Below are 18,683 nucleotides of genomic sequence, written 5' to 3'. Positions count from 1 at the left end.
TTTAGTTCGGTTCGGTTCGGTTTTGATTGGTTTTTTGGCATATGAAACCGAAAACCGAAACGATCCGTTCGGTTTTTAGAAAACGAAAACCAAACCAATGGATTTCATTTGGTTTTCGGTTTTTTCGGTTTGGTTTTGTCGGTTTTTGGTTTTCCGATTCGGTTTTTGCTCACCCCTACTATTTAGTATTTACATAAATCATACTCGTATATCTTTTTCTTTTGGCTTTTTCAAATTCTTTGTAAGGTTTCTTGCTTTGAATTCTCTATATGTATTGCAGAGGTTCACTTTTTTCATTGTCTATTATATTCTTCTGTGGATATCATTTTAAGCTTTATCTTATGGTACAACTTAATATTGTGTAAAGTAGCTAAAAGGAGTTAAGGTCACTGCCAGCATGTATTCTTTTGTGTTTTTTTTTTTTTACCTTATTCACCTTTAGAACAGAAGAGATGTATAGAGTTGTGAAGATGGTGAGTATCAGAAAGTTTGATATATTTTGTGAGGCTTACTTTTACAAATTTTCGAGTGGCGCAACACACCACTGGATCATCAATGAGGCTTCTATCTTTATCTACATATATCTCACCCATGATTAGTTGCTTAAATCAGATAAGTATGGTTATATTTGGCAAGTGTATGTGGTTTTGGTCAGTTAATGTATATGGTCAACTCTTTCTTTCTGGGTGTGGACTGCAGCTGTCTTCCCTGTGGCCACATATTTTGTATATTATGTATTAAGAAGTTGCTTGAACATCGAAGTTCTGGGAAGGTTTGTTCGTTATGAGTTATATATGTGTAATTGTGGATCACTTCTATCGTATTAAGTTTATTTTTGATTAGCACCAGTGTCCTCAATGCAACAGAAGATGTACATTGAAGAATATCAGAGTACTTTTTGCAGCAAGGCTTTGTGTCTCCGGTTCTGCATTACTAAAGGTAATCCGTTGGTAGTGATATCGTGCAAACGGAAATATGATTATTGCATCTTCTAATATAAAAATCATGCGAGACTTGCATCATCTCTTTTGAAGGTACCAGATGCAGCAAAAAGGGGGGAAAGTAGTATGGTGTATGACCTTCACAGGCCTTACAACTGGTCTGGGTTGAACGGGTCTCATGGTTTGTATGACTATACCAATTTCAAATATCTTTGTTTAAAATTCAAGTAAAACAATTCCACATGCATTTAATTCCTTTAAAGATTGCTATATGCAGCCTTATAGGCTGTAGATAAGAATTAATATTTCTTTTAAAATTAATCAATAATAAATCAAAGATTCCTTAATTAATTGTTACTAACTAAATTACTCCGTAATATTTGCTTCCTATTTTTTTCTCCAAAATCAAATCTCCTACTTTTAATTTATACTTTTATCAAAAGCAAAAACTTTTTCCACATACAACCATTTTTCGCAGGCTCTATCTCTAATATCCAATTGTCGTCTTCTCTATGTATGTATCTATTCTCAACCTATCTGTATTTATATATATTTTTGTTCTTGACATTACATCATTTTGTTTATATATATTCCTATTTAGATTTTGGAAAAGCCAAGTCTTCACCATCATTTTCATTTGAGTTTTATTTATCAAAATTTTTGTCTTCCATTTTGCAAAAGCCATGTCCTACCGTTTAATTATTAGCTTTGTGTTGTTGTTCTAACACTAGTTTCAGTGTCATCATTTGTTACTTGTATCAATTCTATTATACATTCTACTAATAGATGTTATGTTGGTCTTCTGTATCATTCATAAGTTGATAATAGTAACCATGTTTCACAATCAGGAATTATGTTTGATTTGAACAATCCTCCAGTCGAGGATTACGACGAAGATGTTATCGATGAAACTTTGAATAACAAACCTTTCATTGGCCAAACCTTTAGCACTTCTGAGGAGGCATATATTTTCTACAACAATTATGCCAAACAACAAGGTTTTGCTGTTCTTAAATATCGATCTGATAAAAGAAACGATAAGACACTTAGACGTGATATTTGTTGTCATCGTGAAGGAAAGAAGCGAGTCAAACTAGTTGATCCTTCCAAAAATCAACGAAATAGGTGGTCAAAAAAAATGTGAGTGTAACGCTCATATGCGTGTTACTTTGAAAAAGAGTTGTGATATATTCCCTGAAGAATGACATGTCACAACATTCGTAAAAGCTCACAATCATGAACTACTATCACAAAATGAAATGAGATTTCTTCCTTGTAACCGCATTATCACTCTAGAGGATGAACAACAAATTTTGCTATACAAAAAGGCCGGGCTCAATGTTCGACAAATTATTCATGTAATGGAACTGCAAAAAGAGGTGAAACATGGTGATCTTTCTTCCCAAGAAAAAGATGTCCGTAATTTGTTTACTAAAATGAGGAGAGAAGTTGGACATAATGATGCAATTGACCTTATTAGTTACATGGAGGCTTCAAAAGAAAAGAATAATAAGTTTGAGTATGCATATACTATTGATGAAGATAATAGGCTAGAAAACATATTTTGGTGTCATCCTCAAAGTTTCGAGTGGTGTCAAAAATTTGGTGATGTAGTTGTACTTGATACGACTTATAAGGTCAATGCATATGACATGTCATGTGCATTTTTTGTTGGCATTAATAATCATGGAAAGACGGTTTTGTTTGCAAGTGCACTTCTTCGTAACGAGACTGTAAAAACGTTTACATGGTTGATGAAGGTATGTCTTTCTAGAAATTCAATATATTATTTATATATATTATGGAATTCATATCTACCTTTTTCATTAATGTACAGACTTTTGTGACCGTCATGAAAAAACCATCAAAGACAATCATTACAGATCAGGATCCATGGATGTCTGAAGCAATTGGAACTGAAATGCCAACTACAAAACATAGCTTTTGTATATGGCATATCACTGCAAAGTTTAGCTGTTGGTTTTCAGCTCTTCTTCGCACTCGGTACCAAAGTTGGTGTGGTGATTTCTATACACTTTATAAGATGACTTCAATAGAAGAGTTCGAGCATAATTGGCCATTAATTGTTTCAAAGTATAACTTACAAAAGAACAATCATGTGAAAGGCTTGTACAAAATTAGGAAGTCATGGGCACCTGCTTACCATCGAAATTATATTTTTGGTGGAATGAAATCAACTAGATCAGAGAGCATGAATTCTTTTATTAAACGATTTGTTTTCTCACACACAAGTTTGAGAGATTTTGTTAAACAGGTACCACCTTATAACTTTAGATCATATTTTCCATATTCCCAATATTAATTTCAATTCTATCATATGCCCATTTATAATTGTTTGTTGCCCCTGATTTAATATCTTACATTAGGATACTTAATAATTTTGCATGAGTTTTGGTGATATTGAATAAAATTTCACAATTTGTAATGATTCTGCTTGGTGATAGGAGGTCAAATTTGGATAATCTACATAGATTCTTAACTTTGCAAATATATAATAAAAGTCGAAACTTTATGTTCTTCAATGGATGTATGCATTAGTTTATATTACTTGGATGACAATCAGTATTGATAAACTTGATATCTTTTCTGTTCAATGGAACCATGCTATCATTTAGGGTGTTAATATTGGATAAATATGAAATTCTTCTTTCTTTATAACTTTAGTTGTAACTTTTTACTTATAGATTGATTTAGCAATTGAAGACATTGGAATTAACGAGGTGAAAGATAAAATGTCAAGTATACTTGCACAGACTTCTTTGAAGACAAAATCGCCTTTGGAAGAACAAGCTTATGGAATTCTTACCCCATTTGCTTTCAAGATTTTTCAAGCCGGATTTGAAAGAGCAAACCAATATCTAATTGTGCGTGTCGAAGGTAATGACTTTATCATACGTTACTTTGAAAGTGAAAATCATAAAAGTCATCAAGTTTTTTGGGATGGGCACATTGCTTTGTGTAGCTGCAAAAATTTTGAGTTTTGGGGAATACTTTGCCGTCATATATTTCGGGCACTTCTTCACAAGGATTGTTTTGAGATACCAAGGGTATATTTTCCTTTACGTTGGAGTCTAGATTCATTTCAAAGTGCCAGTGTCATGCAACCTGTATCAGCAAATGTGTCATTCACTCATAAAACTGTCAAAGGCACTGAATCGGAAAAAAGATGCACCATTTTGTGTCCCCCAAAATCAGCAGTAAAAGGTCGTCCAAAGAAGGGGCGTATCAAGGGTGGAAAAGAAGTGGCAAGTAAAACGCGTAACAAATGTTCTATATGCAAAGAACTTGGACATACGAGGACCACATGTCATAACAAGGAAAACATTGTTGATGGGGAAAACGCCTCTTCAAATCAGCCAGCAAAGAGGAGGAAAGAAATGACACATGATCTTGGACTAAACCCGGTGTTCAGTTTGAAGTACTAGGCCACCACATTTTATCGTATTTCGTCTTTTGATTTGCGAACATTCTAATAACGTGTTGTATGACGGTTTATACTTTGTCTTTTTAACGTGTAAACGTTGGTTTTACTTTGGTTTTTAGTTTGGTTTATACTCTGTCTTTTGATTTACTTTGGTTTCATTTACTTTGGTTCCCTATGAATCATGTATCACAGGTTATACACAAAAATGAAAAAAAAAAAACTTATAATGGGTTGATTTCAATATTACGAAGTAACTGGAGTCAAAATAGGGTAGGGATGAGCCGAAAATCCCAAGTCCAGAGTCCCGGTACCGGGAAGTGGTACCGAGTCCCAAGTGGGATCGGGACCGGTATTAGAATTTGATGGTTTTCGGGATTGGGACCGGGACGGGACCGGGAAAATCCCACGAACTACGGGATTTCCCGGTACCGTCCCGATCCCGCCTTATTTGGGACCGGGACCGGTACCACATTTTTGAGATTTTCGGGACCCGTCCCGGTACGGGACGGGACCGGTCCCATGCCCATCCCTAAAACAGGGAATGAAAGTAATTTAGTTAGTAACAATTAATTAAGAGAATCTTTGATTTATTATCGATTAATTTTAAAAGAAATATTAATTCTTATCTACAGCCTATAGGGCTGCATATAGCAATCCCCAATTCCTTTTATTGGAAACATTGCAAATCAATGTTATGTTACCAAATACTCGTATTAAATTACATTCATCTTCTAAACATAATGTAACAGTTTCAAAGCAAGATTTTAGACATAACTTAATTCTTTCAAAACGTATTAAAATTAACTGATAATTAATGTGTTCAGCAGGCTTTCTATAAAACATATAAATCACATCACTGGCCATGACTTTGCAATACATAATCAAACTGTCATTTTTCAATGGGAACTTCCATCATGAAAATGCTACTTGTTTGTGTTCTTCTACAGCAAGGTCACTATTTTATCGAAGCATTGCGACTGCATAAGATGCATCATTTAGCTAAGTCTAATTCAGCGTCTCATGTGCATGTGGATGCACGGCCTCTTTCTCTAGAGAAATATGAGAAGAAAGCTTTTAGACCAACGGAACCAGGACCGAGCCCAGGTGTTGGTCATGAAATCCCACCTGGCACAAGCTTTCAAACCATCCATTCTATGAAGAAATATGAGAAAAAAGATTTTAGACCAACGGAAACAGGACCAAGCCCAGGTGCCGGTCATGAAGGCCCACCGGAGGGAAGCTTTCAATATATCTATTCTATGAAGAAGTATGAAATGAAAGATTTTAGACCAACTGAACCAGGACAAAGCCCAGGTGCTGGTCATGAAGGACCACCCGACACAAGCTTTCAGAGTATTCATCAAGAAGGTGCACCTATCCAAGATACGACGGAAGCTTTTACACCGACTATTCAAGGACCACTCCCCGTGCCTCTTTCTCTAAAAAAGTATGAGAAGAAAGCTTTTAGACCAACGGAACCAGGACCAAGCCCAGGTGTTGGTCATGAAATCCCACCCGGCACAAGCTTTCAAACTATCCATTCTATGAAGAAATATGAGAAGAAAGATTTTAGACCAACAGAACCAGGACCAAGCCCAGGTGCTGGTCATGAAGGTCCACCCGAGAGAAGCTTTCAAAATATCTATTCTATGAAGATGTATGAGATGAAAGATTTTAGACCAATGGAACCAGGACCAAGCCCAGGTGTTGGTCATGAAGGACCACCCGACAGACAAGCTTTCAGAATATCCCTCAAAAGGTTGCACCCATGCAGAATACGATGAAAGCTATAACGCCGATTACTATTGAAGGACCAAGCCCACAGGTCGGACATAGAATTGAAACTTTCATAAAATGCAAAACAGATGCTCCAGAACCCAGCCCGTGTGTTGGGTATAAATGCCGTGGTTATAATAAAAGCTCATCCAAGTCACACATGTGAAACATATGATCCGTTATATATTTGACAAATCCCTTAATTATATCCTTTTGTTTTAAGAAGCAATGTAAGTCCATAATAATGGGATTCAGTTTGTGAAAAGTGAAATATATAAATTAACGATCATTTTTCATGATATAACCATTAACCAACCAAGCTATCATACTATTAGGAACTCTGAAAATGAGTCACATATATGGTTAATGAAACGTATATGTAAAGCCCCAAAAATTGCTATGTTGCCACAAACGGAGATACAATTACATACAGTTATAGTATATGATATACTTATTTCCGTAGATGTTTTCAAACCTATTCTGGTGACTTACAAACGGTCACACTGCTTAGGCTGTATATATGAATATATCAGGATGGGGCTTGCTAAACAGTTGCTTGGGATTTTTGCAGCTTAAATTTCTATTAGTTGTGTTCGGTAGCTTGGGATTTTTGCAGCTTAAATTTCTATTAGTTGTGTTCGGTACATTGTTAGTCTCCAACTCTCCATTCAAAATTGATCACATAATGCTCTCTCAAAGACTTAAACTCTCTCTTAGAATTGCTACTATGGTTTACTGTGATAAAATTAGTGCAGTATACACATCTAATCCAATGCAGTATCACCAAATTAAGCATATTGAGAAGAGTTTTCTACTCTTATTGCCATTGGGAGTACTTCAGATCAAAGGCAGCTACAGATTCCATGATCAAACGTAATTACATAAAGTGCTTCCGTTATACTATTTTGACCCTTTACCCGGTTTTTCTGATCCGTGCATTGGTCAACTCTGACGATACTTACAACTTTTACTGTTCTAGACTTCTAGTGACAATATTAAGCGACGACATAGATTACAGTATTGTACGTGGGACTATTTTTTTCAAATTTATCACATTAAATGAATCTCAACAAATTTTGTACGATGAATGAATATTCTGTATCGAGAACAAATACAGAATACCCATACAAACGAAATGCCTATTAAACATTTAAACAGAACAATCTAAATCGTTAATAACTATGCGATTCTAGTACTAAGCAAGACAAGAAAGCAGAAAATGAGTTCTAACTATTCGCAGCAGACATGTAGAAAGGTTTTCAATAGTCAAACAATGAGGGCAGCCTCCTTCTCTTCTAGAAGGGTCATACGGACCAGCTGTCCCCATAGATTTTTAATAAAGTGCTCCTTGGGCTGACATCACGATCATATATGCAGGCGGTGGTGGTTGATCTGGCGTTCCATACCTATCACCTACAAACGAAAATTCCACTTGGTGGGTACCTGCAAGTGTGTATCATCAGCAACTCAAAACTTTATAGTTTCCTAGAAGTGCCAATCTACTTATGAATGGGTCAAATGAGGATAAAATTCCAAAAATGTACCCTAGAAGCACAAAACCTCTTATATAATTTTATTCAAAAGATTAATTGTTATGATTCATAACTGACACTAAATAATCTATGACAAAAAACAAAAAACAAAAAACAAAAAAAGAACAGCAGACCCATTTGGTATCCGGTAAGTATATATAGCATATGAGGCAATGCTTTGGCAAACAAAGTAACAAACAGAAGAAAAAAAAAATTGTATAAACTTGGAAGGATAAAACAATCATTCCAATTTTTTTTAAAAATGAAGCTATAACAAAAATAACATAATGGGAGTCCTGATAAAAAAACATATGTGAAACTAGCAAGCTTACAGGTTTGGGGTTTGTAATGTCTGATTAAAGAAAAAGTTAATATCAAATAATGCATGTAAATTACAAAGGAAACCGTAAAGCAATCATCACCATCATAATCGAGAAATGTATCGTCAGCCAAAAGAAAAATTTACTTTATTATCCAGCGACTCATTCTATACTATGTACTTCTAAAATTTCAAAGCATACCCTTCATTTTCAAACTAATCTTATCTGTTGTGGTTAAATATAAAAGATTTGGCAGCATCCATATCAAAAAACCACACTGGTCATAATATGTATACATTTCTTCTTTTAATCCATCTGATTCTGACACATTACTATATATGTCATCTGAAAGCCCCTACATTCCCATATAAAAAGATAGTCTTTGTTAAGATTCAGATAGCATTACGTCAACTTAATTGGATATGTCCCATCATCTACTGTGCAATATAGGGGTATGGGATTCTTCAACAGGAGGACACGAGTTTGAAGCTCACGCTGCCTTAAATTTCAACGAGGCCTTTTTTCGGATGTAACCAGACCAAGGGCATTGATCCATATATAGAGTTTTTTTTCTTCCAAAAGTATGCGGATTGTAAAAGTTGTTCCAAGTTTGAAGTCTGTGTTTCACCAAAATCCTGAACACTATCTTTTCAAATGAACTTAATATCTCCTCCTACAAATGCATCATGCCATAATGAATGCAAATTTCACGGGAGACATAACATCATTTCCTAGATGACACTAAATAGATCAGATGCTCAATAATTCTCTTTTTTTATATATTCTATCAAGACGAGCAAACCAAATCATCTATTATGTATCCACATTAAATAGTATAAGTGTTCGACGATATATTGAACAACAATATTTTTAGACCTGGAGAAGAAAACACTCGCTTAAACAGTTTTACAATTAACTAAAAAAATACTATAAAGCCAAAATACATAATACCTCTACATCAACCAACAATGAACTTAAACGTAAACTTGTAAGAAAATTAAGGGCACTTTGTACCAATCAGTTAATCAATTTCTTCTTTCCCATTATTGTAATTATACGATAACCGTATTTAACAGATCTTTTACTGAAACTTTCTAATCCTACAAGACACAACACCCTTGGGATGGTGTAACCTCATGTTCAGCTATAACAGTTTGCTTTTGTTTACCTTAATTTGATAAGTTTAATACCAGATCAGGATGCTTTAAACCCATGATCTCACAAAGTTCATTTAGCGAAATTCTCAAATTGTCCATCAAAATTTGTAGTGTGACTAGTATCATAACTATCAGCCAGGTAGGTTCATGTGCATTTAAAACAAAAAACTCACGTACAAATAATTACAAATGTATAACGAAAAGAATAGACTAATATAAACCAAAAAAAGGGTACAGAAAAGGAAAACATGCCAAAATAAGAGATGCCTGACCTGTAGGCAAGGTAAATTGCACTCTTCACATGGAACCATGATGAGAGAATGGCAGGTTTTACTGTTTTAGCGCAAAAATGATTGCCAGATGGGAAAAGGTTTCCACAATAAGTATCACAAGAAAACTTTGCCTTATTTGGGCAGATCATCTGCATAACAAGAATTAATATATTTATAGTCTTGTTTTCAGAGAAAGAAAAGTAATATCAATTCCTTAAAAAGAAAGTTAAGTATGTTTGAAATGTTCTACCATCTTCTTGGCTGCAATATGTTCACCAACACATGACCTCCAAACAAGTTCTGGGCACGGTGGGCATATAGAGCCAGGAGCCCAAGAGTACTTCCACTCTGAAGATATTCTCTTTTTCTTTGGTCTCAAAGTAAACTCGGGATTAGGAGGAGGTATAGCACCATGACACCTTCAGTTAACATATGAAATCAAGATAAAATAAGTAGCACAATACTAAATAGTTGCAAGAAAGAGAAAAGGAAATTCCGATGACAAACCTTAGCTTGCAATCGTGCCCATAAGGGTTTCCTCGTCACAAAGCACATGGTGGGCAGGCTCCATAGTGCCAGTTATGCGGCTGGACAAAATATATTTTAACCTAAAATTACGACATAAAGCAATAATTTAGTTATAACTACCAAGAACTCTTGTTTAATCAGACTGAATCGATGTTAATCTAGCGATATTCACATATATTAAAACATCAAAAGAGGACTATGTAAACAGTTAATTACCTTAGTGATTGATTTATGTCTGCACATGAGCGAGACCCACATTCGTTTTCTTGGATATAAAGATGTAGCTGACTAGCTGCTCTAGATCAAAGTATTCAAGTATTCATACATCTTGCCCATATTTTGTTGCAAACAAATCTGATTCCAGGCTCTCATTTTCATTACATGAGACTAGGATTGTGGTTTTCTATTCAATAATTAGCCGATTAGAAAGAGGAACATAACAGTCAATACTCGCTAGTAAATATAGAATAAAATGAAAGTCATCTTGAACATACAAACCTACAGATATGCTTTCACAATCAGTTATTTACATCTGCATAAAACTATTCAATAAAGATGATTTTAAACAAAAACAAGAAACTCACCGTGCTTTCCTATGGGATCTGAAACGAGATGGCGGTGAAGGAGAATATTCCATTGGTAGCGGGGGTGGCTCCAGTTCTCCAGAGAGCATTGCCACTACCTCTTTCATAGAAGGGCGAAGTGCAGGAGACTTTTGCAGGCAGAGAAGTGCCACTGTAACACAAACCAAAGCTTGCTCCCTGTTTAATGATTGAATAGATTGATCCACAAGATCAAGAAGTTTCCCAGCACGAGCAAGATGACGTGCCCAGGACAGAAGATTAGCCCGTTGAAATTCAGACATGGGTGATCCAGTCACCTGGAGTGGTCTCCGACCAGCAATCAGAACTAAAAGAAGAACCCCGAAGCTATAAACATCACACTTCTCTGAAAGATCCCCACCACATGAATACTCAGGGGCAACATAACACACAGTCCCCCTCATGCTTGGCGTGCTACTAATACCACCACTTTTGGGAATATCACCGCTGACCGAATCATGACTATTATGTCTCGTGCGCCAAAGCTCACCACTAAGACCATCCAACCACCAATCGACACTACCTCTGCTACCGCCCCTACTCCTGCTCCTCTTTTTCTTCTTATCCGCATACGATTCGTCATCTTTAGGCCACCAATTATCGCTGTTACCATTAAGATTACTCAATTCTTTCTCCTGCTTCTTCATATTCTTCTTTCTCTTTCTAGCAAGTTCATCACAGTATTCCTCCTTCCACCATTCCCTAGCTGGCCTCCTCTTTGGTTTCTTCACATTCTTATCCTCATCCAACGACATCCACCAATCTAATCGTTTCTTATTCTTACTCTTCTTCTCCCCCTTCCCAACTTGTCCTGCACTGGACGACGCCCCGGTCGTAATCCATTCCGTCTTAGGCCTCTCCTTCTTAATCTCACTCCCAATCCACTCCATCACATAATCCTTCACACGACCTGACTCCGACATTCCATTATCTTGTTTCCACCACCAATCCTTACCCATAACACTCTTCTTCCCCCTCTCACTCTTCTTCACACTCCCACCGCCACCACTCTCAACACTCACCGCATCAACATCCATCCTCGGAGACTGATTCACCGTCTCTGGCGAAGTCTCTGCAATCGGAACAGTCACAAAACTCTCCGGCGACTGATCCGGAACAACACTAAACTCATCACACACAGTAATAGTAGTAGCAGCTATACTCTCTGTCTCCTCAAAAACAGATCCATTATCCTCTAAAATAACTTTTTTACCGTCCTCAATAATCTTACTATTTAAATCAATCCTACACTCATTATTATTATCAGGTAATAATAATTTAAACCTAGCTAATCCAAAATCACCAATTTTAGCATTAAAATTAATATCTAATAAAATATTACTAGGCTTAATATCACCATGTATAATAGGCGGATCACAATAATGATGCAAATATTCAATACCTTTTGCTATATCTATAGCAACGGATATTCTTTTATTCCAATTTTTTAATTCCACACATTTTCTATGAAACAAACAGTCCTGTAAGCTTCCGTTATCCATCAGCTCATACACAAGCACCATACGACGTCGTTTTCGGTCAGATGAGAATCCGACGACAGACAGAATCCGATCAAAATCGATTTTTCCGGCGAACAAAAGCTCGTTTTGAAACTCACGTTCGCCTTGTAAGGAACCGGCGTCCATGACTTTAACGGCGACGTTTTGGTTGTTAGTTAACGTTCCGCGATATACGGAACCGAAACCGCCTTGTCCGAGACGATTAGATGGAGAAAAGGATGACGTGGCGGTACGAAGAGCGGTGTAGGAGAATTTGTGTGGCGGTTTTGAGTCGGTTGGGACAGTTCGTTGTTTGCGTGATTTGCGGAAGCAGAAAGTTAGGATTAGTAGGAAGGAAAAAGCGACGGCGAGTGGTGGTATGAGGTGGTTATTGTGGTGGTTGGGTGGCGGCGGAAGTGGTTGTGGAGATGGAGATACAGGTGGTGGTCTGGTTGGCATGATTATTTTTATTATTGGTTGTTAATTTTTGTGTGTTTAATTAGAGAGAGAGAAATGATGTTAAGAGAGTAAATCAGTAGTAGTATTTGTTTGTGTTTATATTTGTGTTTGTGTGACAGCTACTTAATATTATATCAAAAAGAAAAATCAGTACAGGATCCGTGTGTATGTGTGTGTGTTTTGACTTTCTATTTCTTAGTGACAAATGACTTATTGTCATTATATAAAAAGGAGTTTATGTATTAGAAAAATCATAGAGGCATTAACTCAGTGGTTGAAAAACTATTATTTATTTATAAGGTCTTGCATTTAACTTTTATACATGACATAAAAAGTCTTTTCATGAGAGTATAGTTTGGGTATACTATACTCAGGTTCAAATTTGAAGGGGTGGAGTTTACCCCAATTAATTGTCGTGTCTTAAGGCTAATAGGGGGTATTTCTCATATCGGTATTTGAAATAAACAATTCTAATTCGAATGAACTCTCTAGTACGGACCTGATTCAAATAACGTATGTTAGACCTCTCGCTATCGAATCGTGACACGAAGTATCAAACAGAATTTATATTTTAGAAAAAAGAAAAATCAAAATCAAAACTCTCGACAATCCTTTAAAAAACACTCCCGATGATATAATTTTTGTATATTTTTATATATATGATAGAAATGATTTATATAAAGATGATAATTTACGACAAAATAACTAAAGCTTTTGCGACAAAAAAAATACAATTGGACCATGCGTTTGTGTTTAATTGTAATTTCCAATTTAAAGTTCATCTTTTTATATGTAAATTTGTAACTTTTATCTATTTAATAAATTTATTTGTCTTACTTAGTTAAGTTTTAAACTTTTTAGGATAAAAGTTGTATTTGACATGAATGGTTTAGTTGTCATTCATCTTTAAACATGACAAAAGTTTTAAGATACGAGAATATTTTTAAAAGCTTTTCTTTACGTGCAATATAATGGAGTAGAATTTAAGAAGTGTTGATATGTTCAATGCATTGGAGTAAAAATGATGACAATTCACAACGGTTAAAGTCGACAACAAGTACATTGAAAGAAAATGATATTCAGATCCATGATATGAGATGCAAATCCAATCTTCCTTTGAAGAACCAAATTTGAATGAATGTTTTGAAATCGGCTCGAAACGGCTGGCAAGACCGGTTCGACTGGGTGTTTGTTTTTGGGCCCGGTTTTTTATTTTGACATGAAATATCTTTTTGATATAATTTTTGGCTATTTTCTTTAACTTGTAGCAAGTTTGATAGCAATTTTAAACAATAGATAAAGGGAAAAGTTAAAAATAGCCATTCGACTAAATTGGGTGGCGGGGCGCATAGACAAGATATGTTAAGTAAGAGGAAAGGGGCAAGATGCTTTAAAAAACCATAGATAAATAAGAACGGCAACATTTGCTTGGTCAATGATAGAACCTGCTATTGACTAGTGCAACGTACACTTTCATAGATTAATTTTAAAAAATTTATGACATTTATTAACTACTTAATAAAATGGTGATGTGAGACATGCTTATAATCCATTGAAATTCAGAGAATGGCGTATATGAGTTGTGCCAAATTACTTTACAAGTGTAATATAATGAAAATCGAAGTTTATTAATATAATCGACATGTGGTCAAGTCCCACATGAGTAGATCATAAATATGAAGTATAAACACCGCATAAAACCTTTAAAAGTGGACTATTAATGGCTTTTGTTGATGTTTACGCCTATAAGGTACGGTTAATTCCATTGTGACTAATCTAAAGTTTTATTAAATTCAAACTCGTCAAATACTAAAAAATTAATGACTTTTTTTTTAATATAAAATGAATTATTAAATAGACGTAAATGAAAAACTTTATAAATTCAAACTTAAGATTAAAAGAAAACACAAATCGATAATTTGATGTTTACCAAAAAAAAAAAAAAAACAAATATGTTCGAATTATATAGATGTGATATATGAAATCTTTATACTAAATAAAAGACAATTGTCTTTCAACACTATTTTTAGAAAAATAGTGATGTGGCAAGTCTACATTTTTTTTCTTAAAGGGTCTTTATTTTAATTATGATGTCATAAATAATCTACAATATTTTTAATTAAAAATTGCTCACTAGAAAATTAAGTTCCTAATATTTTATTACAAACAAATTTTTTTTTTTTATAATTATTATGCTATCCAACTCATTATCTCCATATCGATTTATAATATATTAATAATAACAAAAATTACATGCATATTTTATAGTTTTATAATTTTAAATAAAACGTCCGGGTTGAACCCGGGTAAATTCGCTAGTTTTAGTTATAGAAACAGCAAATTACTTTTATGTCGTTTATGAATTATTAGGTCATGTGGAAGTTTATTTCATATACTCCATCCGTCCCACTAGAAGTGTCAAGTTTTAGATTTTCAAAGTTTTTATATCCCAACTTTGACCGTAAATAAATTTTTTTGTGTTATATAATACTTCATGAAAATTATATGATTTGATTGAGTTTTAGATATATTTTCGTTAGGTATAATTTTCATTAAGTATTATATAACACAAAAAAATATATTTAAGGTCAAAGTTAATAAGCAAAGACTTTGAATATTCAAAATGTAACACTTTTAGTGGGACGGAGAGAGTATTTGTTAACAAATTGTTTTAATATATTAATTATCCATTTTTAATACATGGAGTAATATATTTTTTACATTTTAAGATATGGATATAAATTATTGTGTAGATTGGAGTATTACAACCGCTTTAAACATGAATAAGTTTTATATGTTTTGTGTAGATATGTTTTTAACTATTTAGTTATTAAAAACATGAGAATTAAAAAGTGTTAATTATATTTAAATTAAATGTTTACTAAGATTTAGGGATAAAGGCATGAGAATGTACCCAACTATGCCAAAAAGGCTATGTAATGTACCATAATACTCGAGTTGCTATTCAGTGTAACCAACTACGTTTTTAGGGTTATTCAACGTATTCAACCTGTTACAATAGGTTTCCGTCATCATCATCCTCAAGTCCAGCACTCGCCGGAAATTAATCCGATTGAGACTCGCCAGAAAATTCGATGTCACCAGAAATTAATACCACCACGCCTGTAAAGTTCCTCACTCGATGGTTTATCCCATAAGTGTAGAATAACAAATCAAGTAATCACTAGAGATGACTAGTATTAAATGTCAAGTAAGCACTAGATTGGACTAGTATTACGATTAATATAAATGCAAGAATATATATAACGTAATACGTACTTAAGCAATATAAAGATAAACAAATAAGTAAATGGTGAGACACAATGTAATTTTCAAGTGTATTTTATTTATTGATGTTAAATAAAATACAAGGTTGTTGCGGAACAAGATATTACAAAGTAAGTATCTAAACAACCTATGAAATACAAGTGATCTAATCTTTGCTAAATAAACTTTTTGATCGAAATACTTAAAGTTGTGAAGTATGACTGTTTAGATCGAGAGTATTTGAGCAAAGGCACCAAATTGCAAAAGTATGTAATTTGGACGAGAAAGTGACTTGGTATTTATAGGCAAAAAGAATAAATATAATATTTTTTTTGCCGTACAAATATGGTTACATGCATTTAAGGAAATTACATTAATTCCTTAAAAGCATTGATTAAAGTACAAGAATAAAGTCACATGACAGTGACTTGTCTTCTAATTAACCAACCACCTTTACATGCGTGTAAGGCTTTTAACAAAAGACAAATGGATTGTCCGGTTAAAGGCATGTAAAGACATAAAGTCAATTCCTCGTAATCAGTGTTCAGACTTGTAAGGTCTAGAACACTGACAAGGGCTCCAGTCAGGAGATCTGGTAAGTCTTCCAGTGAGCTCTGCTATTTGTCAGACTTCTTTCTTCAGACTTCAGTCTTTGACTTCAGTGAGAATGTTCTTCAGTGGAAAGATCTTGACTGGAGTGAAGTCCAGTGAACAAATCTGGTGGAATCCAGATTTCTATACAAGTAAGTTGTTCACTGGTCTTCACATAATTTCTGGACAAATCTGCAGAGGGCTCCAGTAGTTACGTCTGGAGCGAGTCCAGTAAATCTGGACCTAACAAATTCCCCCTATTTTTTTAGAAATTATGCAAGGATTTTCAAGCTTGTATCTATACAAGTTTGTGCTTGAAGAATCCTTGAAAAAATTTGACTAAGTCTAATTTAATTTCTGGAGAGCCACTTTATAGATCATCAGTGTTCCCAGTTTGTACATTTTAAATTCTAGACTTAATCTGGATAAGTACTTGTGAAAAATAAGAATTACAACTTATATTTACAGACATCAACTGGAGGAAAGTTACAATTTTATCAACATAAGATAAATAAAAGTACAATATCAGAGTCAGGCCTTTTTCTTTTCAGCATGCCCAGATGGCTCTTCAGTGGCCTTCCTCTTTACACCTGGAGATGAAGACGAAGTAAGAGAAGTCCTTAAGCCCAGCCATCTCCATCAACTCCTTCCTCATCCATTCCTTGCCAATCCTCTTCATAAAATATTTCACATCCTGGGAGACATCTTTACCCCTGAATGAAAGCCCAATCTTTATTAACTCTGACCATCCAAAAGCCCTGATTGAGGTGTCCTTTCTTTCATCAGGAAAGTTCCCTTCTCTGAAGAGTTTGACATGGAACTTAGAGAAGTTATCATGATTTTTTGCCAGATGGATCTCAGCACCCACTATTGGTCGGACATCAACTCTAAATTGTGACAAATGTTCATACTTTTCCTTTGTCTGAGCCCTTTTCACCATTTCATCCACTTCCCTTGACACCTTTCTCTGTTCAGCCACTTGTTGAAATTTTTCTTTATTAATTCTTTCAGTTGTGTTCAAGGGAATGAAGGTACTGAGATCTGCATCTCTAGCAGCTTTGGTTTTCTTGACTGGTGCCTTGGGCAAACCCTTGACTTTCTTCCTATATTCATGCTCCAGAGCAGTTGCATTACTCCTTACTTGTTGCTGGAGATTTTTCAGTTCTTCTCTTCTCTGGGCAATGAGATCCAGTATGCTCACTCCATGAATTTCAGAATCATATACTTGTTCATCCTGAGCATGCATGGATCGAATATAGACATCATCTAAGGCATCCAGACACTTCTTCAGCCTGGGATCATCCTTCATCTTCTTGTAAACTTCAATTTGTACGCCCAACCTACCAGCGTTGTAAGAATCCAGAGTCCCATGCCTGGCCATATCCAACTGGTGAGCAATCAAGTCATCTTTTAAGTTTTTCTTGAAGATTTCAATTAAGATGCACTCTTGCTCCAGTCTCTTTGCCTTGGCCTCATCAGCAGATACATACTCATCTGCCTCATTTGTTGGTTCCCCAGATACCACTTTCTTGCTTTTAAGACTTTTCATTGTTGTAGTGATATCTGGGAACTCTTCAAAAACTGGCTCACTGCCATCAGTACCAGCAGCCTCTTACTCAACTTGTCCACTGGCTTCAGTACCAGTGACATCTTCACCAATCACCTTCTTCCAAACCTCTATCTTCTTCCTGAGATCAACCTTCTCAGTTCCAGAACCAGAACCTTCCCCCTTGGAAGCATCTCCAGACTGAAGATGATTCCACACCTGATCCAGTGTATGTCTGTCAGAAGAGTCAAATGTACGACCAGACACTGGAGCAATGTTGTTTACAGTTTTCCTCAACTGCATCACTTCCTTTTTGATTATTTCAAGATCCTGAGGAAAGTGGCGAGGCAACTGGGCGTCAATCATCTTCATAACTTCAGGCAACAACCCATCTCGGAGATTTCTAAGGAGAGTTTCAGACACCTCCTCAGTGATTTCTTTCAACATGTTTCCCCTGAACTTCCTAACAACTTCATCACTGAGGGTGCTGACCACTGAGTTTTTCTCCAGGGTTGGCCTGCTCTCCAGAGAGCTTACTCTACTGGTCAGATTCTGAACATCACCAGCCAGACTTGCTAGAGGTTGAGCAACTTCAATTTGAATAGCAGTCTGGACACTTCTTACCACATCCTCCTTGATACCCTGGACTGGAACTTGTATTGATTCAGAATTTCTATTTGTAGCCATGACAAGTTCATCCAGCTTCTCAAAGACTATCTTCTCATTACCAGCAAAGACGTTCATTTCT

The 18,683-nt window shown here is 35.3% G+C and overlaps 2 protein-coding genes across 2 annotated transcripts; one reads left to right on the top strand and one right to left on the bottom strand.

The window, feature by feature from the left end:
* Positions 1-2,136: 2,136 nt before the first annotated feature.
* Positions 2,137-4,512, top strand: LOC122583955 (protein FAR1-RELATED SEQUENCE 11-like). The gene is made up of 3 exons (XM_043756324.1): positions 2,137-2,701; positions 2,779-3,216; positions 3,647-4,512. Exons 1-3 carry the CDS (start codon positions 2,201-2,203, stop codon positions 4,385-4,387), a joined length of 1,680 nt encoding a protein of 559 aa, XP_043612259.1. The 5' UTR covers positions 2,137-2,200; the 3' UTR covers positions 4,388-4,512.
* Positions 4,513-7,331: 2,819 nt separating this feature from the next.
* On the bottom strand, positions 7,332-12,613 carry LOC122581974 (receptor-like serine/threonine-protein kinase At4g25390). The gene is made up of 6 exons (XM_043754308.1): positions 10,556-12,613; positions 10,188-10,374; positions 9,951-10,051; positions 9,694-9,862; positions 9,444-9,592; positions 7,332-7,605 (listed from the first exon to the last, which is right to left on the bottom strand). The coding sequence occupies exons 1-2, from the start codon at positions 12,529-12,531 to the stop codon at positions 10,359-10,361; spliced, it is 1,992 nt and encodes a 663-aa protein (XP_043610243.1). The 5' UTR covers positions 12,532-12,613; the 3' UTR covers positions 7,332-7,605; positions 9,444-9,592; positions 9,694-9,862; positions 9,951-10,051; positions 10,188-10,358.
* Between the last annotated feature and the right edge of the window lie 6,070 nt (positions 12,614-18,683).

This window comes from Erigeron canadensis, chromosome 9 (assembly GCF_010389155.1).
Source record: "Erigeron canadensis isolate Cc75 chromosome 9, C_canadensis_v1, whole genome shotgun sequence".
In the NCBI taxonomy this organism is placed as follows: domain Eukaryota; kingdom Viridiplantae; phylum Streptophyta; class Magnoliopsida; order Asterales; family Asteraceae; genus Erigeron; species Erigeron canadensis.
The sequence above is the reverse complement of the archived record's forward strand: the minus strand, read 5'-3'. Positions and strand labels throughout refer to the sequence as shown.

Bases quoted from the DNA above. Each gene is read 5' to 3' on its own strand.
- LOC122583955 (XM_043756324.1), top strand. From the start codon at position 2,201: ATGAGATTTCTTCCTTGTAACCGCATTATCACTCTAGAGGATGAACAA. The intron at 2,702-2,778 runs GTATGTCTTTCT...ATTAATGTACAG, and splicing joins CGTTTACATGGTTGATGAAG to ACTTTTGTGACCGTCATGAA. The intron at 3,217-3,646 runs GTACCACCTTAT...TTTTACTTATAG, and splicing joins TGAGAGATTTTGTTAAACAG to ATTGATTTAGCAATTGAAGA.
- LOC122581974 (XM_043754308.1), bottom strand. From the start codon at position 12,531: ATGCCAACCAGACCACCACCTGTATCTCCATCTCCACAACCACTTCCG.